Here is a 26,414-nt window from a genome sequence, read left to right on the forward strand (position 1 = left end):
TTTTCTTGTACATCTCTCTCGTTCTCTTTGATATCATGGGATGGAGTTTTTCTTCTGTGTATGTTGTGCTTTCTTGGGTCATGTTAATTTCCTGTCTGTCAGAGAAATACAAGATGTGACTGTGACCTCGCGTTGCTCCATTCAGCTGGGAAGTGTAATAAAAACAGCTTTGAAATAAAATATTTCTAAGGAAGGAACTTTTTGCCAGTAAAAACTTTGAAAACTACTCTAGTCATCATTTAAATCCCAGAACATATCTATTAATTCTACTGTAATTACCAAGAAAAGAAAAAAGACTAATGGTTTTAAACTTGTGAAGGATCTTGAAATAATATTAGTCTGCTCCAAATTAGCTGTTGGCTTGTTTTCAAATAATGATTCATGGTGGTATTTTACTAAGCCTTTTTTATTGTCTTGAATAGTTCAGAACTTTTGTTTAACTTGCCAGGCAGTACTATATGTGGTCCTACCCTTAGTGCTTCAGAAGTTAAAGGAATATATATATATTTAGCTTCAATTAAACCTTTTGAAGAAGAATATATTTTACATTATGTATAAACATTGTCATTTAAAGCTGGGACATCCAGTTTAAGTATGTTTGATGGCAGTTTTCATATTGACAGTTTGAGAACTGTGTTTGAAAGCAGCTACACTCATAGGATAAAAGTTTAGGGAAAGAAGAATAGAAGAAAAATATTTGTGGGGTGCATATTACTTGACTTCTTCATACGCTGTCAGATTTTCCAACAGGGAAGATGATTTACTTCCTGTACAAGACAAGTGAACTAGGTAGGCTCTATTAAGGAGAAGACCCGGCTTTCCTGGCAGTTGCTAATATTTAGTCAGTTGTTGAAAATGAAAGAGGGAAGGCATTAGAAGTCAGTATTACAAAAATGAGATTCTAAGGAATCTTAAACTGAAAACTTTAAAAGTAAATCCTGGGCTCCTGCATGTATACCATCCATATGGAGCAGTGAGGAAAAGGGGTGGAGGGGAACAAACAGACCTTGGAGATGGTTATAGGAGCATTTCAATTTCAAGTCATCTGTATGTTATAAATTTATGTGTTTTAATTTTAGCATATAATGACTCATATTGTGGTACTAAATTATCAAAATAACTTTCAAATGAAAATACATACGTATAGGATGTCAATATGGTTGCATTGACCTTTTCTCATCTCCGTTGACTTGACAGAAACATATTTTCCTGTTGTATGATGACATGAGCAGGAAGTTTGTGATTGGGAGATGTCAAAACTACCTGTTACTTTTTCAAAGTAGGTTAATAAAGTTTAATATTGATTTCATAGCAGAAAAAAAAGCGAGCAAAATCTTGACTTTAGTTCCATTTATAGGGTTTGCCGCTGACATGCAAGGAATCTGGTTTTAACCAGTGTGCATGTTGTAGGTCAGTAAAGCATACACTTTTATGCTAAATTTAAATTACATAGGGCAAGAATCACTCAGACAATGATTTTATTAATGTTAACACCTTCCTGACAATTGCTTTCCTTGCAGAAAGGCAATGTTATTTGCTCATACTTGCTGTGAACATAGAACAGATCCTCAGTTGGAACTGAAGAGGTAGGTAAGAATGCAAGAGCAGGCAAGAACCTTTATAAAGCTGGGTATCTCAACTATAAAAATGTGAATTGACATCTATAAAAATGTGAATTGACATCTATAATACAATTGCTAAATAGCATACTGCTTTTTGGTCTCTCTACTACAAAGACTTTTATTTTGCTTAATTTTACGCATAGAATAGTCTTAGCAGAAATAATTAATAAATATGAGATTAAGCAAAGCTGCAACATTGAGATTTCACATGTTTTAATGAGATGAAATAGCAGTTGGTTTCCCATCATCTCGCTCTGATAATCTGGAGATGAAAAATAAAATCTTTTTTGATTGTTCCTTGACATTTATTGTGGGAGAGAACAAGAAAATTCTTTGCATTTTTCTTGCTTTCAATAAAACCTTAAGAAAAGCAACTTATCGGAAAACTAAATTCTCTGTCATCTTTACGAGGTCCTTCTGCTGTGGATTGTCCTGTTTATAGATGCAAATAAGTAAAGCTAAGTGCAGACAAATACAATAAACACTGCATGTTTAAAAAACATCTAGAGAGAGTTTATGATTAGAATCAAGGAAAACTCTACACATCATAGCAAAAAAATTAAATTGAGAGGCAGTAAAAAGTTTTTTTGGCAACTTAATCTGTTGGATTTGTTGTCTGAGTGATTGTAGTGATTGTTAAATGATAAAGCACATAGGTGTTATACCTGATACAGCAGCAAAAGCTAGCTTGATACTTGAGAGCAATTCAAATCGTTCTCATGGGTCAGTGACGTTCGGAAAACATAAGGATTTTCTTCCTCTGTCAGGATTTAGTTTGTATTGTATGTTCTAATGGAAGGTATACAATATGATGCGTATCTCATTCTGTCCTGCAGGGATTTAGCTTATCTTTGAGTGTCATAATGACAAAAAGCTATGTTTTATCGTTTCTAGTAACCAGATCTACCAACAAAGGAGATAGCTTCCCTCTGGCAAAGTAAAGCATTGAGGTTGAACACCTCATAATCCTTGGACAAGGGAGTCTTTATATTGATTTTTTTTTTCCCCCAGTAAGTACTGCTATTTATTGTAATTTAACATTTTTGACTCAAGTGAATCTTTACGTGAAAGGCAAGAGTGCAAAATTAGTTTTTCTGCTATTGGATTTTTAATTATAATTTTTTTGGTATCACTATATTTAAACACCTGTGGTATACAAGGTGCTTCAGAAAGAAGATACGGTTTGTGTCATAAAGAGTCTGCTATATCACAAATATGCGATGTGTTTTTATGGATGTGATGTTATTTGTATAAAAAGAAGTAATACATCCTTTTTATGAATATCTGCATGAGGAAGGTAGAAATAAGAATATGTGAAACAGTCAGTGTTTTTCCATACTGCCAGAACCTGAAGGTGTTACAGATCTACTGCAACGTCTACAATTTTCATTTATTCTGGATCCCATTCTGCTGGAGCAGTTGTCATGATTGCTTCTGCTGCTGTGTTATCTGCAGTCTATTAGCGATCATTTACAGCACTGTAACAACTGCTTTATGATAAAGAGCTGTAAGCTATACACTTATTTTCAAAATTTTGTGCAACTCAGCACCAAAACGAAGGAGACCAGCCGCATGACCAGTTAGTTTTCTCTGAATCAACAATCTGAATGATTGTTTGGAAAATTGGGCTTTTCCTAATCTGTCAAGTTTCTGTCAGTGACCATTTCCGTGCTACATTTGCACCTAGGTTTGAGCCCCGAAATTATGATTGGCTGTCCCTGTTCATATCCAAATGACACCGAGCATGGACCTCAGCTGGATTTGCTAAGGGATGGCATGTATCAGCAGACAGTACTTTATCATCTGAGACGGGTTTCTGCGATGAAGTAGGAAAAGGGGTTGCAAAGACTAGTGTGTATCTTTTTGCAGTGCTTCTAGTCCATTCAGCTGGGTGTTCTTAACAAACCGCTTGATGGCAGGCAATGGTCTGAAGAAGAGCAGTGCTTCCTTAATTAGCGCTGGTTCCAGCTGGGAGATGATACCTTTCAGCCAAGGCTGGAAGCTGGCTCAGCTACAGCAAAGCACCAAAATCAGCTGGATATTGCTGCTGAGAGGGCAGCTTTCTGCTTCCCTTAGCTGCTGTGTCCCAAAACCAAAACGGAGGAGAAGCACCTGTACTGATAGTTTCAAAGTTATCTGTGATGCTGTTAGTTGTTACCTTACACCTTAGCATAGGGTGCAACAGTCCCAGGCAGTGCCTCTGTGCTGCCCTGTGTTGGGGGTGGTAGCCTCACAGGCGAAGGGGAAAGACCTTTCTACATCCGAGCTCCCATCTCTACATCTGCACACTGTGAAGTAGAAATTAATTGCATCCAAGTGTCATGAAATAACTCAGAAGTCAAATCTTCAGCCAGGGAAATATGCAGAGTCATAACAGGAATTCAAAATGTTTTAGAAAGTCATTGTTTGGATAAATTAATACAAAAGTATGTTTTGGGATGTATTGACACTGGTTATTTGGTTGTGTTTTTTTTTTTTTAAAAAAGTTACTGTCAGTGTAGGCAGCAGCATGGATGTTCAAAATCATCATAATAATAATAGTATCTTTTTCAGCCTTTTAGCTTATAGATAGCCGCAAACACTTTTTTAAAATGCTGGTTGCTCCGCAACAGGTAGAAAACTCTCTTCAAAATATGCTTCAAAATCACAGCCCATTTTCCTAGTTTTCTATTTCATGGCTACCTTCTGCAGGGTTTCTTGCACCCACTCAGAAAGCAGCTAGCATCGATTCTTTGTGGTGTGAGGCAAAGTTGATTACTTTGATACCTTTCTTATGACTGTGGTTTGCAAAGAAAGACTGCAAAAGAAGAATATCTTGGATTATCTAGGTACTTTTATTGTCCTCTGACACATTCAAGTTTCTGTTCCCCTGAAATGTATTAGGATAATGAAACAAACACACTGCAGAACCAGTAAACCGTCCATAATTTTATTATTAAGTGTTAAATTCATTTGGAATGGTCCCATAGTGAGGAACATGCTCGTGAAACATTGCTTTGTGCCATGTAATGTCCAGGTAACATGAAGGCTATAGAACTAGGTTTAATAGTATTTATGATTTCCAAAAGCTTGCTCTTAATTGTGGTTCTTGAAATCAGGCTCAGACTCCCCCCCCTTAGACTCATGCTAATCTATTAACTTGCATGGGAAAACTCATTCAGTGCTGTAACTGAAAGGAAGCTTTGGCTGCATTGAGGACCTGAAGGCAGGATGTGTCTGGGTGGCACAGCATGTTCCCCTTCAGGAAGCGAGGGCACTACTCCTCATCTTTCTCAGGCTGAAAAATATCTAAAACAACAGTATGTTTTTAATACATGTGAGCTGCCCTTATTCAAGTTGGTGTGTACACAAAGGCACAAATATTTTCTATTACTTCACTGTTCAAAGTATTAGTGGAAACGCTGAGTTAAGAACTTATTTAGGCTGGAGAAGTGAATATTAGAGCTGTAGTAGTCCAGTCCAAACTGATGCCCTGATCTATCCTCCTTATCATCTTGTTATTTCCTACAATAAACTTTTGGATATTATAGCAATGCTTTTAAAAAAAAAAAACACTCCTCCTTTTCACCATGTTGCACAGAAGGATGCTGGTCAATCAGATACATTAAGAAATGTTATCTTTTCTTTATGTAATTCCTGATTGTATGATGCTGTCTAAACTTCCCGTTAGAAAAGGACAGGATGAAGCATAGCATCTGTTGAACAGGGGCTGAGACTTGCAGTAAATGGGGGTAGAACAGAGCCTGTCCTTTTCTTCCCCCTTCCCTCTCTCCCCTTGGCATAGTACGTGTTAGATTTTAATCAGTGACTGTGATTTATGTAATAACTTGGTTCTGCTAGTCCCATCACAAACAACTGTGATTGTCACTTTCTACTATCAAACTTGTGAGAACTAAGTACAGAGGTAATTTAATACACAGATCAGCTTGGCTTTTGTCCCAGCACAGTTATGGAATTCACTGTTTCTTTCTCATGAAAACTGATGAAGATTTTTTTTTCCTGTCTAGACTTTTTTTTTTTTTTTTTTGAGGTTAGTGGCGTTATTGAAACTGGCTAAACGGAAGTATACTACTTCAAAAATTAGACACAGCAGTGTTAATTAAGTGAGAAAAATCTGGTTTTGCCATGCATTTCTGTATTTTAGAGCATAACTAAAGAATTTTTTTGGGCATAGTTTTCAGGGATAACTTTTCCTATCGACCGATTATAATAAAGTCATCACAACAGCTGCAAGGGATTGGTTACACTGCTGGAATTCACCCGAGTGTACACAGGTTTTTTTAATGCATGCTTTTCGAAACAAAACAGTTTGATAGCAGGTGTGACCTTTAACCCTCCCTAACTTTGAAGAACTTAATCATCATCATTTGTTCAGCACTGAATATATTTTGCAGGTGGAGGAAACAGAGGGAAATGTACTTTGGTTTTGATGGGAGGGGTGGAGGATGAGGAAGGGTCATGTTGGTATTTTAACCTCTTTTGTGTAAACCAAATTAGCCTCAGTTAATTTTTGAAAGTTCTGTCTGAACAAATTTTATGTTCTCTTTAAGAAAATCTGTTTTGACATATGGTTACAGAGACATAAATGAAAGACAGGGTAAAGTTTGAAGAGAGATTTAAAATGCACGTATCTACTAAGATTTTGCATGCAGAAGGGGCTTGGGAGAGCTGTGGAAAGGATGAATACAAAAGAAGATACATTGGGAAGGCACCCGTGTCATCCCCAGAACAATATCAATTACACGTTGGTCTCCTTCCCAACAAATGCTTGTCTCACCAGCTTTTTGAGGATCTCAGATGGTTCTGTGACAGTTCTGTAGCTCACTGTCCAAGCAAACCCTTGTATTCGGTGGATTGCATAATGATGTGGACATGGCTCTCTGGATGAACCAGCTAAGCCTTTATAGAGTCATGGAGATCACAGTATTGATCAAGCATACAGAAAGCAATTTTATCTGCCAATGTAAACCCGAGTTGTCATATAAACCTTTGTATAATTGGTATAAACCTGAGTTACATCAGCCTGTACTAGTTGTCCTTGGATCACTGTTGGCTGTGCCAGGTAGTTGAAAGGTGTTGTTTCTCATGGTGAGGTCCATTATGGCACTGACTAAAATGGAACTCACTTTCACAAGTGACTGAACATTTGTGGAAATGCAGATCTCTATAAATAAAAGCTAGAAATACATGTTTGATTCACCACATTAACATTAAATATGTGCAGATATATTTCTCTCTAATGTGTAAACCCAGGAGTGAAAGGTGCAGTTACAAAAATCTGTTACTGGACTCTGTAACTTTCTCCCCTTTTTCATACAGGCACGGAAGCCTGCACTTGGTTTGCGCTCTGTGTTGGGGCTGAATTGGTCCATTAAAGGGTTTGTCTGTTAAAGCATTTCTCTTTGTACAGAGTCGTGTTACTACTAACTTCAGGTTCAAGTTTAGTGAGTTCTGTCTTCAGTACCTACTTTCTTATCATCCATTCTAGCCTTAGGTGAGAAAAGTTTGTTTTGTGATTGAGACTGTAGATAGGATGGCAAAAAGTCCCCTGAGCCTGCCACAACTGCTTTTCAGCCTCAGGCAACTTACTGTTGCAGAGTCGTTTCAGAAATCAGTTTATTTGGGTTTCTGTACTTTTCAGCTGCTGACAAGTCTGTTGTTCTTGTGGTCATACTAGAAGTTTTTGGCATTAGTCGTGAAATTGAGTATGTTCAGTACCTCTTAAAGTCAGATCTGTGCGGTTTGGACTACAGTCTGAAGATTGGTGACTTTTCATAAATTTAGTCTTAATTTTTGTGACTGGAATTAGCAGAAAATCCTTGTCTGTACATTTCCTTAATCCTTGAGTTGCTGTAACTGCAGATTGGTTGTTCTACTTTTCTCCTCCTTTTCTCCAGCTTCCTCATGGCTGCTAGGAACAATTGTTACTACTATGTACTACCTATGGGCACGTCCCAGTTAGTAGCTCTACTACTTTGTTGGGTTGGAGCATTTCCAGACAGCAGTGAATTACAGCTGATAAAAATATGCTTTTATACAATTCTTATTTCTTATAACAGTTAAATTAAAATGGATTTATATATCTTGAGGAAATAAATACCTTAGCTTTATATTTCATGATGGAATGTTTCATCATAGTTATATTTATGTGCTATATTGCTTGAAGACACACCATGAATGAAGATGAAGAGTAAAAGATGGCTTAGAATCAGTGTTTAGCTTTGCTAGTTTAATTTGTTCTTCCATCCTGCTGCCTGAGGAAAGGGATAATAGGAATGGTCTCGTTTATGTTTCTCTACGGTGTCAATTAGATTTTCATCACCCTTTTGCTATCTTGTTAGTTAGCAGTGCTTTGAACATATGTCTGAAGTGGCCTGTTGCTGCGTTAAGAACTGTTTTGCGTTAGATTATGTTTGGTGTAACAGAGCATTGTGTTCCGAGACTCAGTTTTATACGGACTGCTTCCTCTTTATGGTTGCTCAGAGTTAGAAATAGATACAGTCTAAGCAGTACTGGCGCGTAATATGGGCATGGCTGTAGCTACCTTGAGATGATGATGCCGGAAGGTTTTGGTTCCCCGGGACTAGAATTTCAGCCCTGTGTGTTGCATCTTATGCTTTGAAGTACTGCAGATCTCATTCCTGAAGCACTGAATTAAGCTTTAAACTTTTTGAAAATCTCTGAGGAGTCCAAAATTTAAGCTGTTAAGCTGGTGGTATGAAAGTATGCAAATGTTTACTATTTTGGAGACTTCAGTGTAGAAATACTAAGTGATCTATTTTATGCGAGTAGCTGTTTCTTAATTCATTGTGTTCTGTACTTTTTTAAAAAAAGTAGTACTAAACATGTCCTAGATGGTAAAACAAGTCCATAACTTAACTAAAGCAGTGGTAAGGTTACGTCTCTGGAATAATTGTATGTCATGTTCATAGACAGGAAATTCTTGAGAGGACTTGCAGATTCTTCACCGGGATTCTTTTCAAGTAAAATATATGTGAAACTTACTAGTCCAATAGCTAACAAAATGAAGTGCTCCCTGAACAGTGGCAGATATGAATAATTTGCATGTGGGTTTGCTATGTCCTCATCAAAGTAATGTTGTTTATATTAGATTTTTTTAAAATAACAAAAACTTGCATAGAAAATTATTTTATATAGATACCTTTTGTCATTCTATTTCTTGTGTTATGACAAGACAGAATTTACATCGAAAATCATTCTTTATAATGACATTACAAAGGACAATAGGAAGGTTCATGAGTTGCAGTGTCAGAACATGGTGTTTTGGTTGTCTGTTCCCATCATGTGCAAACTTTGTCATGGTTTTCAATGGTACTAAATTTTTATTGCATTAGATTATTTGGTCTCTTGTTGAAAACTGGAAAAGCCTCTTGAACAGTAATCCCACAAATCAGCTGCATAAAATTCTACTTCTGAAAACCCAGCTGTTTTTGAAGCTGTAATTATTCTCTGAATTACTCGTTTGCAAAGACTCAATTGAATATGATTGTATGCCTTTTAAAATAATTCATATTCTGAAATACCTGATTTTTATAATTTATTTGCTTTTCCATGTATGGGAAGAATTAAACAAATGGGCACATTCATGTATATTTAATATATTTTTCAATTGTTCTCTTTTTTCCCTCCTTCTAGGCCAGCCAGACCATTCAAGTTACCAAAAAGGTAAGGTCTGATACTGTCACATCTGTGGGTTGCAGAATCATAAAGTCAGTAAATAAGGTGATGGCAAAGCTGTTATTCCCCACTCAGTGCAAGAGTAAGGGATGTTCAAGGCAAATAGTAGACAATCAAATTAAAACAGATTTTTTTTAAAAAAAAGTTTTATTATGCAGTTGGTAGTGAATTTCTAAACTGCCACAGGAGATTGTGGAGGCAGATAGCATCAGCAACTTCAAACAGCATTTAGAAGAATTGATCTACAATAGATCTCTAAATAAACACTGAAAGAAGGAGACACGGACATGCTCTTTGACATCCCTAATCACACATCTGTGAATCCAGGGGAAGCAGGAAGGAGATAGACCACAGAAGGAGGCCAAAGTCATGTGCTCTAATTATGGAGACAGGTAATCTCTCCATCAATACTGGGCCAGAATTTTAAAATCTATGCAGATTTCAGTGTTCCTTGTTGTTAAATATTTTATGGCATTTTTTGTTACAATCCATGCCATTCTCTTTGTATGTACACTGTCTGCACAAGCATAAAAACTTCGTGACTCAGTACCTTGTGATTAAGGGTTATTCTGAGAAGTGGCTTGGTTATATCATCAATAACAATAAAACACCTAGACAGAAACATTCAGAAAATTTCATCATAATGCTATTTTCTTCTTCCTAGAACCAGAAACACACGAATACCTGTTGCTCATAGTGACCTCTTCACAATACAGAAACTATATATATATGTTTTTGTCTCTTTATATGAGACTGGGTAGTGGTTCGACCTGAGTATGTCTGCATATAGGTGCTGAATTGAAAAGTTTAACGCTGTCCACGTGTTATGCTGTAGCTTAAATTGGGAAGGAAAAGTAAACACTATCTTGTTTCCTTTCTCCTTTTGAAGAAGGCATCTGAGATCTTGGATCACCTTAGGGCAAATTGCTTGAAACCAGTCTTTTAGTGGTGCTAAATGGGTGAGATAAATATAGATTGAATTACTTACTGTATCTCCCAAGCATTTTAATTATTTAAAAAATGGAGGAGTGGGGGGAACCAGCAACAAAATACTTTTTCAGATGTGTAAAAAAACATCAGGAGGAAAGAAATTAATGAAAAATATATGTGTTTTAGTGGTACGTGGCAGCTTAAATTACTATTGTAACAACTGGATTGAAAGCAGTGGGTGAAATGGCATAAAACAGATTTCAGTCAGTGTCATAGTTATTGAGAATTCGTCTTTCAGTGCTTGAATAGTTTGGAGAAAAAAAAAAAAAAGATCATGAATCAGTGTAGCTGTATGTCCAGCTCATTGCACAACTGTAGTTCTGTTAGGAGCTAAAAAAAAAAGCAGGAGGTGCTATCCTGAGTTAGAAAAGTACTAAAGGATATGCGTAGCACTAAGGTTGTCCTTTCTGAATACAATTCCTTGGCTGAAGAATTGATTTAAGAGTTTTTTTCTTGGACTCAGATGTTTTCAGGCAAGCGGTCTTTTGTGCAGAATCTAAGTCAGGGCAGTGGCTTACTTTTCACGGAGAAAATAAAAAGTAACTGAACTCATTTTATGGCTTTTTAACGGGTGAAAGATAAAGTAACTGCCATCTGTTTAGCCACTTACGATGGGTTGGGATCAAGGCTGACTGTAGGCAACTTGGTTGGAGGCAGAGCCCTCAGCAGCACCAAATGATGCTTAGACAAATAAAATTAAAATAGAGTGTACTTAGTCCTTTTTGATGTTCTAGCCCAAGTCAGCCTTGTTTATCTGAATTTCAGTGTGTGATACAAGAATTTGCAGGTGTAAACAAGCACTTACTGTTTTCTGTGCGTGGCTTATTAACATGATAAACGCTTCACTTAGGACGTAGTTTCTTTTACAGCTAGTGATTGAAGAATTTAACCAATTTAAGAGCTGCTCAGCTGAGAATGGAGTGTAGAGACAACATGTCAAAGCGGTAGATCTGGCACTAATGATGAATAGGAAAATAAATCTTTTGAGTATAATTTTTATGACTTTAGAGCAAATGTCTATAATAGGTACTCAATTTAGCTTGGTGTTTGCGAAAACACTTAGTCCTATAAATAGGAAAATTGTATTAGGTCATTAGGAAAATTGTATTAGGTCATTTGCTTCCCTTCACTTCTGCTTTGTAAAATTGCTCATTTGGCAACCTGCTCCTTTGTGATTCACTTTAATATAAACTTACACTACAGATTGCTTTTCAACCTCTTGCTAATTAACCTTTTGTGTGAGAATGTAAGAATTATTCCACTTTTACCTAATAGGAATGGAGATCCACCCAGTGCTTTGGACTTCCTTGCTCCTTAAAGCTGTACTTTAGACCCCTAGACCATACCTGTTTCCGTATGCTGTGGAAAGTCAGCAATAAGTTTGCTCACTGCCATTGATTTTACAGTTAGGAAACCGGGAAGCTGTTGCTGGAGTGAGGAGCTGGGCAATGGGACAGAAAATTTCTGTAGAGATGTTAATTAATTAATCTTTTAAGACAGTAGAAATAAGTAAAGAAAGCACTCTGCTATGAACTTTCATGTTATGTTGCATGTAAGTTGAGGAGGAAATAAGAGTATAGATCTTCTTGATCAGTATTTAGTGTGTACAGAGAGTTAACGGTATGGAATGATTCATAGCCTATAATTATTTTTCTAATGCCTTTTAAACTTTATGGGACTTTCTGTACTCTCTGGGCTCCCAAGATTAGACGTTGTTGCCTTTAAAACATAAACTCTACAAATTCAAGTCTTTACTGTAAGAATAATTATTAAGAAAATAAGATTTCTGGGTTTAATTTTATTTTCTCATACTTTTCTGTCAATTTAACAAAAAAAAATATTTTATGAAAATTAGATTTGCGTATAAAAATTCTTGCACTCTTAAAATTTAGAATGAACTAGGAGTTAAAATCCAAGGATATATGTTATACAAGAAGACTAAACGATTAATGCTGATTAGTTTATGTATCATGTTGCAACTCCCTTGCACCTTTGAATTTACAACAGATTTTACAGATCGTTAATATATAGGGTTTGAGTATTTTTTTAAATGACTTTTAAATATAGAGGAAGTGTTTTCTTTTGGGTTCTACTTCAAAATTGATTTTTCTTCTCTTTAATATTTTTCTTAAAAAAGCTTAAGCTTCAAAGAAGAAACTGTGATGTTTTCTATCACTAAATTTTTAACAAAGCATCTATTTTCTAGTGATCCTCAAACATGGATAATAGCCATGCTAAAAGTTAAGTATAAAGTTAAGGAAAAAGTATTTATATGTAAAAAAAAAAAAAAAATTATGTGTGTAGTCTTAAACAGCAGTTTTTACTTCACATATGCTTTTTTTGCACTTTTTTATGTGAAAGCATTTTATGTAAAGTATTGCTATGGTGGTTTTAAATACTGAACATGTACTAAACAACAGAAATACCTATTTCAGTAGTCCAGAGTTAGTCACCTCTGTAGCAGCACAAAGAAAATGTACGATAAAGCCTGCATTTCTATCAGAACCCTGGGGGAAAAAACAGTCTGATATGAAAAGCTTTTCTATGTAAGAATAGAAAGATTTGATACAAAATGAGGAGGTTTTTTTGTTTTCTTACTTTTAAAAAAAAAAAAAAAGTGTAGAAATAAACTGTTTCCAAATGGTTTCCATCCATGTGTGGTAGCTAGCTTAATTTCGTGTAAGTAAAACAAAGAAAACAGGTCAGTATTTCAACACAGTTCTTTAGAGAAGTATGGATTAATTTGGCGGATAACTTTTATTTCTGTAACATCTTTTTCTCTGCTCCTCTCCATGTAGCTATGCTGCGCTGATAGCCGACTGGCCTGTGGTGGTCCTGGGCATGTGTACTGTGTTAATAGTGGTGTGTGCACTGGTTGGAATATTAGTTCCAGACCTTCCAGATTTCTCTGATCCGTTACTGGTAGGTAAATATTAATCAATTGTACTGTCAAATGAGTATTTTTGGTTTGCTGGTTTTTCAGTGATAACCGATAAACAGCAAAAAAAAAAAAAAAACGATAAAGTTGCAAGTACAGCAACTGATAACATTCCTTTTAAATTGAGATCTGCCTGGAGGTTAACATGTCTGAAAATGTTCCCTGTACTATGAATCTGTTTGGGAATCAATTTCTAGAGAGATTCAATTTGTAGTAAGTTTGCAAAAGCAAGTTCTGTCTAATGAATCCATGAAAGAAATGAGATGGTAAAGAGCCTTGTGTTTCCTCTAATTAGGTAAAAAAAAAAAAAAAAAATCTTGACATTGGAGCAGCTAATGGTGATACAAAGATGCAGTTGCCATCAGAGGATGTTATCCACTAGTTTAAATTCCGTTTGCATTTTGCTATTGAAAGCTCATATGTCCTTCAACAGAACTGCTGTACATTGAATAATGTAAATTCACCCTAGTTCTAGATGCACAGCAGAGTACAACATAGACCATAAGTTTTAAATCAGGTTTCAAAGAGTGAGGGCCAGGATCTATTAAAGGAAGGGGGATTCAAAGTGCCTTCTAGGAATGAAATGATGTCTGTGTTGAAAAGCTGAAAGTAATTTTTATCAGTTTCTATTAAATACTGCGCTCACTTCTTACTTTTCACGAACTATCTTACCTATGAATAAGGACTTTTGTTGAAAATTCTGTATTTATTTATTACCCTCAAATAAAAAATTCCTGTTGCTATAAGTTATTTATATTATAGTAGCGTGTATGTGTACATATCCGTATGTAACAAATATTTCTTGAAAACAGCCAAGTTTTTCAAATTGTTTCAAAATCACTTTCAAAATTATTTAAAGATTTGCCTTATTCTTGGAGAAGCAGAGAAGATACACTTGGGTGGTTTTTAATCATATTTAATCAGTAAAGGGTGATAATTGAAACACAGAAAAGGACTTTGTAGAACACCCTTCCTCTGAAAACTACGTGATGAACGTTTGATAGACTAAATCATCACCACTTCTCAGGGAGAGAAGTCGTACGTGCAAATGTTCTTAATCCCTTGTCACTCTATACAGTTGGTCATTATTTTGTCTGACCTGTCATAAAGCACTTTACCTTTAAAAGTAGATGCCTGGAGAAACTATGCTTCATAATGAAAACTATCTATCACTTTGATGATGTTTCCACTGTCCTGCTTGAGCTAAAGAATGGAAAGTATTAATGGAATTTTGAAATGCTCTGTCTTAGGGTTTTGAACCGAGAGGGACGGCCATAGGACAGAGATTGGTCACATGGAACAATATGGTGAAAAACACAGGGTACAAAGCAACACTTGCAAACTATCCTTTCAAATACGCGGATGAGCAAGCTAAAAGGTATGTATTAAAAATGCATTTTATTTTATTAGGGACTTTTCGTGTGTACACAACACTTGCTCTAATACCCTCTGAAGTTTATTTATATGAAATCAGTGAGAGTATATATTTTGAATCTGGTCTACAATTCTTAAGGCCTTTCACATAGAACTAGATATTTCCCATCACAAACTCTTTAAAATAATGTATCATTTTAGTTCTGTCTTTGAATTGTGGATATTTTCAGTACTGGTCTCAATGGAGTTCTAACAAAAAATTCAATGAATGTTTCAGGTTTTGAATACCAAAGTCACATTGGTAAAAATGTGTGGTTTTTTCATATGTAAGAGCTAGTAAGATGTGTGGCTCGTTTGGATACTCTTTTTAACAACCGCTTTCCTGAGGTAAGGTAAAACTATTTATTCTGTTTTAGTCATCAAGATGACAGATGGTCAGATGATCACTACGAAAGAGAGAAGAGGCAAGCAGACTGGAACTTCCACAAGGATACCTTTTTCTGTGATATTCCAAGTAAGTGGAGAAATTATGTAAGGAAGACTAAAACATTTTGCCAGTTAAATGATTTCTGAGCTCTTCTGTGTATCGTATGCCTTAGTAAGCAAAAAATATTTTCCTAATATATTCGCAATAAGCAGCTTCTTTTTCTGTGCAGAAGTCTTCGAAGGAGTTAGGCTGAAATGTTTTGTTCTATTGTCCTAGGAAGCAACTGTATTTACTTAGAATGCTTCCTTTAAGTGGTTCCATTTCCTATCAAGATTTTTTGTAGTTATTGGCAATGCTGATCACTGGAAAAGCAGTGTTTTGTGCATGACTATAGAGGTAGCACTTAATTCACGTTATGGAAGAAGTTGTGATTTATCTGTGCCATTAACTTAGCTCTAAGAAAACCTAAATCAAAATACGTTTCCTGCATATGTCTAAAAGACACCCACAGGTCATATCTTGTCCAGAATTTAGGGCTTTGTTTAGGAAAAACACAACACAAAACAACTACACACACACACACACACACACACAAAAAGAAACCTAAACAAAACACCTCCCTTAAAGAAACAAAACTTAAAAACAAAGCCAAAACAAAACCCCAAAAACATCTTAAAGTACTGAAGGCTTATGAAGCTGTCTAAGTTAAACTAGAGGACAGAAAAGACAAAGAAGTTTTTATTGACTTTTTACAGGGCATACTGCAAAACTTTGATAAGTCCTGTTCTGGCAGAGAGCATGCATTAGCAGATGTAGATCTTGCTTTTGTTCCTATAATGACCTGGGCTCTTTTGCAGCTACTTCAATATGTGAAGACTGATAACAGAGCACAAAAACATAATTGTTAAATTATTTGTTTATATTACTTGATCTGAGAGAGCAATGACCAGTAAAAACCGGGGAGAAAAACAGATTATGATTTTATTTTTTTTTCTTATTGTGGTATGGTCTTACATCCAAGTGAGAGGACGTGAGCAACGTCATCATTTCTGCTTCTGTGAGCAGAACCAAGTTAGACTGAGCAGATCTCGCGTAAGAAGAGGAAACAAAACTCTACTGAGTGTTATTTCTGCTTCAAGCTGCAGTTAACTCCTCTTATCCTGCCCGCTGTTTCTGCGTAGTCTCAGTTGTGGCAGTCATGAAGGAGTTGTGCTTCTATGGGAAAGCTTGCCAGTCCATTATGTAAAGAAAACAGTTGATTTCCTCTGGACCCGTATTTGTCATTCCTGGTATCTTTCTTTGTCTGCTTCAGGATCAGCAGATTTCAATTTCCTTGATCCTAAGGCACAGACAGAGATGATAAAACGCTACCCCGGAGTCTTTTCATTACAGTCTTCTGAAAGGCAAAAATTCTGCACGTTCACAGCAGTGGGAAAAATTCAGCCATTTGGGTTTTGGAATATTGTGATTAACATGATAATGTTTCTTAACCCTAAGTACCATATTGCATTACGCAGTGCTGATACTTGTGCTTGTATATATGTTTCCCTTGTTAGCTATGCATAAAGATCTCAGTGCTACTAAGTAATTATTTTCTTTCCTAAAAGCTGCCTTCTAATAAATGTGATTTAATTTTTCATTTAAGCTGTATGTGTCTAAACTGTAGAATTCTTAAAAATGGCGTCAAGCATATCGCAGTTTCCATTGCAGTCATTTGCTTCTAAAGCAAAAACATTCTTGTAGAAACAGCTTCATAATTATTATTTATATTCTCAAATGACTTACTAAATCAGCCTTTGATTACTGTTATCTGTGCACTGCCATTATGCTGTGCCAAGAATTTCATAGTTTGCTGATTAGATCTTTTGATTTTTATTTGTTTGTCATATTTCAGAAGATAGTTTGCTTGAATAGAAGTCTGTAGAGCTTCTAAGTGGTATATAATATTGAAGATACCGTATTTACTATAAGCACTTTAAGGAAACTGAAACTTTAATGTGGGCTGAGTCCTACAGATAAATAGCTCATCTTGAAAAGGAGGTGGATTCCCATGACCTGGCAAATATTTCATCTGCGTCATTTGAATGGTGGGATTTTGTCTTGGTCTTTGATACCAGACACACCCAAGTAATCCATAAACTCCCCTCCTGTAATTTCAGGTGATCGCTATTCACGAGTGGTGTTTACATCAACAGAAGGAGAGAATTTATGGAATTTGAATGCAATTAAGTCAATGTGCAATGTAGATAACTTGAGGGTAAGTAAAGATGGTTTTTAATTTGTTCAACTTGCAGGTATGAAGCATGGATTTGAAACTTTGTTTTGCTGCTCATTGCCATCCAGTAGCGTATGAGAGGACTTCACTTTGGTCACACACTTTTCAAATGGCCAGTCAGCATGCAGACAAATTTAAAAAACAACTTTCAATTTGTGCAATCAGATTATACAGAGGAATTTGGTTTTTGCTACTGCTGCCCTCCAGAATGGCATGGAGGAGGGTTGTTTCAGAAGTTTATTCGCAGAAAAGGCTATCTTAACTTTTGCTGTGTGTTTCCTCATAAGATATTATTCCATGGATTTTTGTTCTTGTTTCCCAGCAAATAATTCGATTTTTCTTGCTTTTTTACCTTTGGATGAACTGGCTGCATCTTCATAGCATATGCAGTTTTCTCTTATAGCTAGTGGGTCACTCAGATTTATTTTATTTTATTGGGGTTTTTTAGCTCGAAAGAGAATAGGTTGGTAGGTGGACATCAAAGGAACTTAGATACAGTAGCTAGAAATATAGCCCAATTAATTAGATGTGGATAGTGATAGTTTCAGAGTAATATTAATTTACTCTTTAAAGCTGAGAAAATGAAATAAGACATTTTATGATTTAAGACATTCTATGATTCTATGATTCTATGATTTTGACCTTGTCTTGTCTGGCCCTGTTGCATTTTTTCTTGGCTTTCCTTCTACTCAGTACCTTGCATAGTCAAAATAACCATTGTAATAGCCGGCTTCAGAGGCTTCCATAGCTTCTTTTACGTGTGTTCGAAGATAATTTAGCACTCTGATTGAAATCAATGTCCGGTTTCAACTGATTGCAGTTAGCTGACAAAGGCTATATAAAATGAGCATTCAGAAGGTGCATTTGTAAAATAGAAGCTTGTCACTTGCTGGAAATGAGTACTTTTTTCCTTTGAACTGCTGAGTAACCATAAATTTTTGTGTGCTTGTGACTTTGCATTGAAATAAAGCGGTGTATTTTTCTTCTATTAATAATGATCTGTTTATTTCCAAATTTTTCTCCTCAAAAAAAAAGCCAACCATAAACAATTAATGTCATATTATACCACATTTATTTCATGAGGAATATTTTTATTAGATTTGTTTATCATTGCCTTTTAGACAACCCTATTAATTTAGGAATTTCCCAGACTATTTTCCCTAACAGCTGGCATTTCCTTGCTTTAAATGTTGAGGTGTAGTGAAACATCATATAATGCATCTCCCTTGGCAGTCTGCTGACATGCGTTTTTGTCCTGGTTGGTGGGTGGTTTTTGTCCTCACATGCTCATGAAACTTTCCTTATTTCCCCATCAGAGAATGTTGCAGCGACAGGATGGCTCATGTGATCACCCTTTATCTCTTTCAATCAGTATGAGCTGGGTGTGCGAAGCACAGTTTTTAAACTCACCTAGGACTACTCATATCACCAGTTCAATCAGGAGATACAGTGAAGAATAACCTTTTACAAGGGTAAAAAGTGAGAGTGAGGGAGGAGATGCTAATCTATGCATTGAACTGTAGAAGTTTAGTCACATAGGTAAATCCCAGGTAGTATATATAGATCATATATATTCAGCAATTTCAGTCTGAATGCAAAAAAAAAGAAAAGTATTTCTGTATAACAGAATAAAGACCTTTGAGGAATAATCTTTGTAATGGTTGCATTACTTATGAGAATTTTTTCTTTTTTTCCTCCCTATGTGAACACTTTGATAATAATGAATTATTTCAAATACTGCTTTACTTTGTGAGGGAAGGATGAAACTACTTCAAAAAAACAAGCACTGTGCATCTTGTATCCATAAAAATGGCTCTGCCTTTGGAATAAGAACACTTTAGAAAATTTAAGGTTGGCTGTTTCATGTACACCCACAGTTGTGTAGATATTTATAAAGTATGTTGTTGCAGATAATGTTTCTATGGATCTTTTTTGTAATTTAGATATTTACTTAAGAATACAGCAGTTGAACATCTCAGCTGAGCAGAGCAACAGTGCATCATGATAACAGCATTGATTTTTAGGTAGTTAGTAGGCAAAACAAATCGATATGGTTAGGTTTTGCAATTATTGCTGGTCTATATATGTAAATTTATAATAAAAATGAGATACTCAGGGCTCAGAAAAGGCTGAAGCTTTTTTTATTAATTTCTTTTAAAATGCTTGCTACTTACAAATAACACGTCTAAACGATTTTAACACTTTCTAAAAATTTATAAGCACTTTTAACACTTTTTAGAACTCTTGAAGTGCCACGATATGCCCCGCTTCTGAATGCTAAGTTCTGCTAGTGACTTTCTGGTCTTTCAGACTCTCCTCTGGCTGTGGTTATCTTTGTTGTTGAATTCATGCTTGTTTCGGGCCACAATTCTGTTTAAATCAGTGGCAAAGCTTTCTCTCTTCAAAGACAGGAAAATCGGACGATATTTTCTGGAAGTGCAAACCTGAGAATTTATGTACTTTTTCTGATGATAAGCAGGATTTCAGCACCAACTAGTATTTGCTTTAGTATGAGCTACCAGTATGTTCCCTATGTGTTAATTGTATTCCCATCTGCTTGTAACTACTTTAACTGTATGTTTTACTGACACTTAAGGGCTCCATCCTGCAGCTGCTCAGCATATGGTAGTCCTATAATCTTCATGGAAACATTACACACAAAATAGCTAGAGGAGTTGTTCTAATTTTTTACTACTTGGATAAGAAGAGCCCTTTCTTTTACCTGTTAACTGCAGAATGTTTTCCCTATATACCATAAACAGTTATTTTATAAACTTCAAAGACTGTAAATGATCTCAGACTGCTTCCCCATGACTCTGTATTTGTGATTCTTTGTCACTGCGTAGATCCATTTGGGCAGATCTGCCCACAGATACAGCATGTGTGCAGGTTGCTCAGCTTAGTTTCCTTACTTGTTCCAAAATAAATGGAAACGTTGCCAGTGGCAGACCAAGTCTGGCAACAGCAAAATGGCCTTTTGAATTCCTCTGGATCACCAACAAAGCCCAATGCTACAATTTATTAACATTTTACGTAGTATTTTAATGAGCTATTCGGAGCTAAATTTTGGATTTTAATTTCTAATTTCCAGCTGCCAGCTCATGTTACTTTATCTTTGGCAACAGTTACTTTACCAAGGAATGTTTATGGCCTACAGCAAGTGTTGAAGAACAGCATATAAACCTCATTGTCCCATCTTGAACTTGAATACATAGAGAAGACAATACAATCCTTTCCTCCCAATTTGCCTATTATATCCTCATAGGATTAACCTGGAGATGTGCCATGAAAAATACAGATATGCTATTCCAGTGCTTCCTTTTATTTAGTAGATTGTTTAGTTTTTCCTGAGTTTGCATGTGTGAGTGTTTTTATCTGGAAACAATCAAATGTGAATTATCCTGTTTTTTTGGAAAACCAGTTAGTTATTGTTCAGAAACTGGCTGACAAAATTAAGTTCATACTAAAGCTTTTATAACTGCCATGAGAATCCCCAAGTGCAGCTTTTTGTCTATATTATAAAGGATTGCTAATAATAAACCTGCACAATTTTGTTAAAAAAAAAATTAAAAAGCGCAAAGTCGTATATTTCAAATCACCTAAATTTAAAACATACATGGATAACAGTTTCAAGGCCCAATCTGGTAAACTTTTAAGCACATGGCTTTATTAATGTGACTGTATTAATATTGTGTTCATTCTATGTAACTTGATTAAGACAGAAATTTTACATATATTTAAATATTTGAAGGATTAATTCTAATTTGTCACGTATAACAAGTTCAGAAGTTCTGGCTTTTAAGACTTGTATTCCCTGTGCTCTGTCAAGGTTGAGTTTTCCCAACTTGAGAAAGTTTCCCTGATCCAACCTTGGTACTTAAGAGTTTCAGTTCTATTTTATAGATACTTTCAATTTTGCCTATAATGATTTAGCTGAGTTGTGCTCTCACTGGCTTCAACTAAATCAAGAATATTCTTGAAGTGGAAGAAGAGTATCCGCATGAGGGATTAACACTCATTTAGCTAAGGAGATTCCTTAAGAAAAATGTTAAGAGTACTATCATTTTTGTAAAGCTCTGGTAGGAGGTCCTAGGCTTTGGGCAGTCACTTGAGCTGACACCAGCAGCCCTCCCCCGTACCCAGCTCTGTGCCCTGTCTGCACTCGCCGCTGGTGCCTGCTTGTCCCCATGACTTCTGTGTCCTTGCTGCTGCTGCATCTCCCTCCGCTCCACTCCCGAGTCAACTCGTGGGACTTCATCCCACGGCGAGTGTGGCGTTCAGAGGCATGACTGCTATCCCTGTGCAGCAGGGCTTATTTCGGGGTGCTTCATGCCACAGCAGAATTATCTTGTGCTTGTGCCCTGGAAATCCTGCATGACTGAGGGACACGCAGTGCCTGGGTGGCAGGCTGACCCGTCTGTCAGCTGTACAAGAGCTAAAAAAGACTCATAAAGTGAGGGTTGTAGAAGAGAGGTCAGGTGATGGACGTTGTCATAAAGCTGTCGCATCCTTTCTTTCTGGACAGTAAGTCCCTGCTTCTCCTAAGAACTTCGGTATGTGATTCCAAGCAGAATGAAACTTCATTGATGTATGGCTCATCGATTATTTTCAGGCGTATAGCACCAGATAATAAAAGAGAGTTAACAGTCCTCAGTCTGGGGGGAAAAAAAAAACTTCGGTGCATCCTCAAACAATAGAATTACAATATTCTTAACGCTGCTGCCAATTTTATGCCACTGTGACTAGTCAGTATACTGAGTTACTGCTGGTTTAGTCTGCTGCATGTAAGAGGATGCTGATCAAAAGAAAATGCGAGTGGAAATAAGGATGGAAAATGTTAACACAAAGGACCGTAAGCTGAATTTTCATCACTTTGGGATTTTTTTTGTGGGTGAATGTTTCTAATAATTCTGACTATTACTTTAAACTATGCTTTTTGTTCTGCCTGTCTTTATACAGATCAGATCCCATTCCCAGTTTGGCGATCTCTGCCAGAGAGCCACTGCTGCTTCATGCTGTCCCAGCTGGACACTGGGCAACTATATTGCTATTCTAAACAACAGGTCATCGTGTCAAAAAATTGTAGAACGGGATGTCTCCCACACCCTAAAGCTGCTTCGCACATGTGCCAAATACTACTACAACGGAACCCTGGGGCCAGACTGCTGGGATATGAATGCCAAAAGGAAGGACCAACTCAAGTGTACAAATGTGCCTCGCAAATGTACCAAGTACAATGCTGTTTACCAGATCCTTCACTATCTAGTGGACAAGGATTTTCTAAGCCCAAAGACAGCTGACTATGTCTTACCAGCTTTAAAATACAGCATGCTCTTCTCTCCTACTGAGAAAGGGGAAAGCATGATGAGTATTTACCTAGATAACTTTGAAAACTGGAATGCTTCTGATGGTGTAACAACCGTCACAGGGATTGAATTTGGAATAAAACATAGATTGTTTCAAGATTACCTGTTGATGGATACTGTGTATCCTGCCATAGCCATTGTGATTGTTTTATTAGTTATGTGTGTATACACGAAGTCCATGTTTATCACGCTGATGACTATGTTTGCAATAATTAGTTCCTTGATTATTTCTTATTTTCTCTATCGGGTAGTATTTAATTTTGAGTTCTTTCCATTCATGAATCTCACTGCATTGATTATTCTTGTTGGGATTGGAGCAGATGATGCTTTTGTCTTATGTGACGTTTGGAACTACACAAAATTTGATAAACCTCATGCTGGAACCTCTGAGACAGTGAGCATCACATTGCAGCATGCTGCTCTTTCCATGTTTGTCACGAGTTTTACTACCGCTGCTGCCTTCTATGCTAATTATGTCAGCAATATCACAGCAATCAGGTGTTTTGGTGTTTATGCTGGCACTGCCATTCTGGTGAATTATGTTTTAATGGTTACATGGCTACCTGCTGTAGTTGTATTACATGAACGGTATCTTCTCAATATTTTCAGCTGCTTTAAGAAACCTCAGCAGAGGGTATACAACAACAAAAACTGCTGGACAGTGGTGTGCCAAATGTTCCACAAGATTATTTTTGCAGTCTCGGAAGCATCCAGGATATTTTTTGAAAAAGTTTTGCCATGCATTGTTATCAAATTTCGATATATTTGGCTTTTCTGGTTCCTTGCCTTAACAATTGGTGGAGCATATATTGTGTGCGTAAATCCAAAGATGAAATTGCCGTCATTGGAGCTCTCCGAGTTTCAGGTTTTTAGGTCTTCTCACCCATTTGAACGATATGATGCAGAATACAAAAAACTTTTTATGTTTGAACGTGTCCACCATGGAGAGGAGCTCCACATGCCAATTACAGTAATCTGGGGTGTCACACCTGAGGATAATGGTGACCCGTTAAACCCTAAAAGTAAAGGAAAGCTGCAACTAGATAGCAGTTTTAATATCGCTAGCCCAGCTTCACAGGTTTGGATTTTACGTTTCTGTCAGAAGCTAAGAAATCAAACGTTTTATTATCAGACCGAAGAGCAAGACTTCACAAGCTGCTTTATTGAAACATTTAAGCAGTGGATGGAAAATCAAGACTGTGATGAGCCATCTCTTTACCCCTGCTGCAGCCACTGGAGCTTTCCATACAAACAAGAAGTTTTTGAATTATGTATCAAGAGAGCTATAATGGAGCTAGAAAGAAGCACAGGATACCATTTAGATAGTAAAACCCCGGGACCTCGCTTTGACCTAAATGACACCATCAGGGCAGTGGTGTTGGAGTTCCAGAGCACCTACCTCTTCACACTGGCTTATGAGAAAATGCATCAGTTCTACAAAGAGGTGGACTCATGGATTTCGAGTGAGCTTAGTTCTGCTCCCGAAGGTCTTAGCAATGGTTGGTTTGTGAGTAACCTCGAATTTTATGATCTTCAGGACAGTCTTTCTGATGGTACTCTTATTGCCATGGGTCTTTCAGTTGCTGTTGCATTTAGCGTTATGCTTCTTACAACTTGGAATATAATTATAAGCCTTTATGCAATTGTTTCAATAGCTGGAACTATTTTTGTCACTGTAGGTTCTCTGGTTCTTCTTGGATGGGAGCTAAATGTGTTAGAATCTGTCACTATTTCAGTGGCTGTTGGCTTATCTGTAGACTTTGCTGTTCATTATGGAGTGGCTTATCGCTTAGCCCCTGACCCTGACCGAGAGGGAAAAGTAATTTTTTCTTTAAGCCGTATGGGTTCTGCTATTGCAATGGCTGCATTGACTACATTTGTAGCTGGAGCAATGATGATGCCCTCTACAGTGTTGGCTTACACGCAGCTTGGCACTTTTATGATGCTTATAATGTGCATTAGTTGGGCTTTTGCAACGTTCTTCTTCCAGTGCATGTGCCGATGCCTTGGACCCCAGGGCACTTGTGGCCAGATCCCTCTACCAAAAAAATTGCGGTGTAATGCCTTCTCTCAGACCTTTTCAGGAGCCCAAGGAGGTAGAGGTCAAAATAAATCGCATTCTGTTAGCAAATACCAGCTGGACTCCAGAAGTCAAAAAACAGAAATGGAGCATGAACGCTATGAGCTCGAGCCTCTGGCATCACAGACTGGTATCTGTAACCCTGCAGAGAAGGTTACTTACGAAGAAACTCGTATCTGCTCAGAGCTCTTCAGCAGCAGGCCCCAAAACACGTGTATGCCTATGCATTCAGCCTATAATAGTGAAGTGAGTAAAAGCATAAAAAATGTTGCTAGTTCAGCTGTGCTGCAGACGTCTATTGACCAACACACTGTATGCCCGATTTTCTCTCAGAACAGGCAGTGTAGCTGTCCTGATGCATATAAGCAAGTGGCAGTGAAGTGGAGTCCACAGTCATGTCAACAGTTAAGCGACACCTTCTGTTACCAGTGTTCTCTGTTGCCAGGAACTGTACAGATCCAAAGCTCTGTGGCTCCTATAAATGCTTTACAGCAAGCAGCCGAAGGTTACGTGCACCCAGTCCAGCATGTCCTGCACTGCAGTTGCCTTCAAGGAAGGCTCAAAAGAACGATGACGCAGAACTCTCTGCCTAAAAATTTTTTCCTTCAGTCAGTGCAACAGTTTCAGGCACATCAAAGAATCAATAGGACAGATTCACACGCTCATCAAAACCCAGAGGAAAATGTAAGAACTGTTCCAAAGCTGATGAGCTCCTCACAGTTTCTCTGCCGAAACGCAGGACCTCTAATAGTGCATTGCTCTGAATGTGAGAACAGTGTATCAAATAACCAAAAGGGATTCTGTCAGCAGACAGACAAGTGTGATGAAAAGGGTGGTACAGAAGCGAACGGGGTTGAAAGCAAGAAAGCCTCTCTGTCAAAGCAGAAAAAGAAAGCCGAGACCAAGATAGATCAGCGTTCTTTGCAGAATGACCGGGTTTTGAAGGCTGACCAAAATGATAAAAAACATCTGCTGAACAGGTCAGGGAGAGAGGCTCGCTGCGAGGGTTGCCGTGAAAATTCGCACTGTTGTAGCAAGGCTGTCACAGCGAAGTGCAATTCTGTTGACTGTCAAATGCCAAACATCGAAGCCAATGTGCCTCCTATGTTAATGCGCCCAGAACTTTCCAACGAAAGTTTGTTAATAAAAACACTATAATAAATCTTTAATTTGGCAATCCTGTGTCTTTCTTTTAAAAGTAAGTTTAAAAAAGTAAAAAGGAAAGTCCTGAATAAATATGAATTATAATTTGCATTTTGGAATGAGAAATGTATTTTATAGAACAGTAACACTTATACCTTTCATAAAGCCATTACATGTAGTAAAACCTGATGTTGTCCAGAATGTTTTGTTGGGTTTTTTTTTTTCTTCTCTAACTCATGAGCTGGATTATGCTTAATTTAGTTTTTGTCCCAGGGCATTAGAATTTGAATTCTCCTTATAAACTATCTCAAGAAATAAAGCGTTATAAAGAAACTCTTCCTTTTCTGAAGCCAAGGCTTGTGAGGCTGAGAACCTCTGGGGCAGACCAGGATTGCCACATTTTCAGAGTATGTCACTTACCTTTATTCTACTGCTGCCTTGGCAGGCTTGTGTGCCCCTTGAAACAGCGGCAGAACCGTAACTGTGTTCAGTCAGGATTGT

General features: G+C 37.0%; 1 protein-coding gene across 1 annotated transcript in view; it reads left to right on the forward strand.

Annotated features, from left to right (window-relative positions):
- The window catches only part of DISP1 (dispatched RND transporter family member 1), a 96,420-nt gene extending 70,482 nt beyond the window's left edge, over positions 1–25,938 (forward strand). The window contains exons 3-8 of the mRNA XM_086631743.1: positions 9,279–9,308; positions 13,109–13,232; positions 14,499–14,626; positions 15,039–15,136; positions 17,209–17,306; positions 22,284–25,938. Of these exons, the coding sequence (XP_086487869.1) occupies positions 9,279–9,308; positions 13,109–13,232; positions 14,499–14,626; positions 15,039–15,136; positions 17,209–17,306; positions 22,284–25,928 (4,123 nt within the window). The 3' untranslated portion in view covers positions 25,929–25,938. The remainder of the gene's footprint in view (positions 1–9,278; positions 9,309–13,108; positions 13,233–14,498; positions 14,627–15,038; positions 15,137–17,208; positions 17,307–22,283) is intronic.
- Positions 25,939–26,414: the final 476 nt, after the last annotated feature.

This window comes from Tauraco erythrolophus, chromosome 2, assembly GCF_009769465.1.
Source record: "Tauraco erythrolophus isolate bTauEry1 chromosome 2, bTauEry1.pri, whole genome shotgun sequence".
Taxonomy (NCBI): Eukaryota; Metazoa; Chordata; class Aves; order Musophagiformes; family Musophagidae; genus Tauraco; species Tauraco erythrolophus.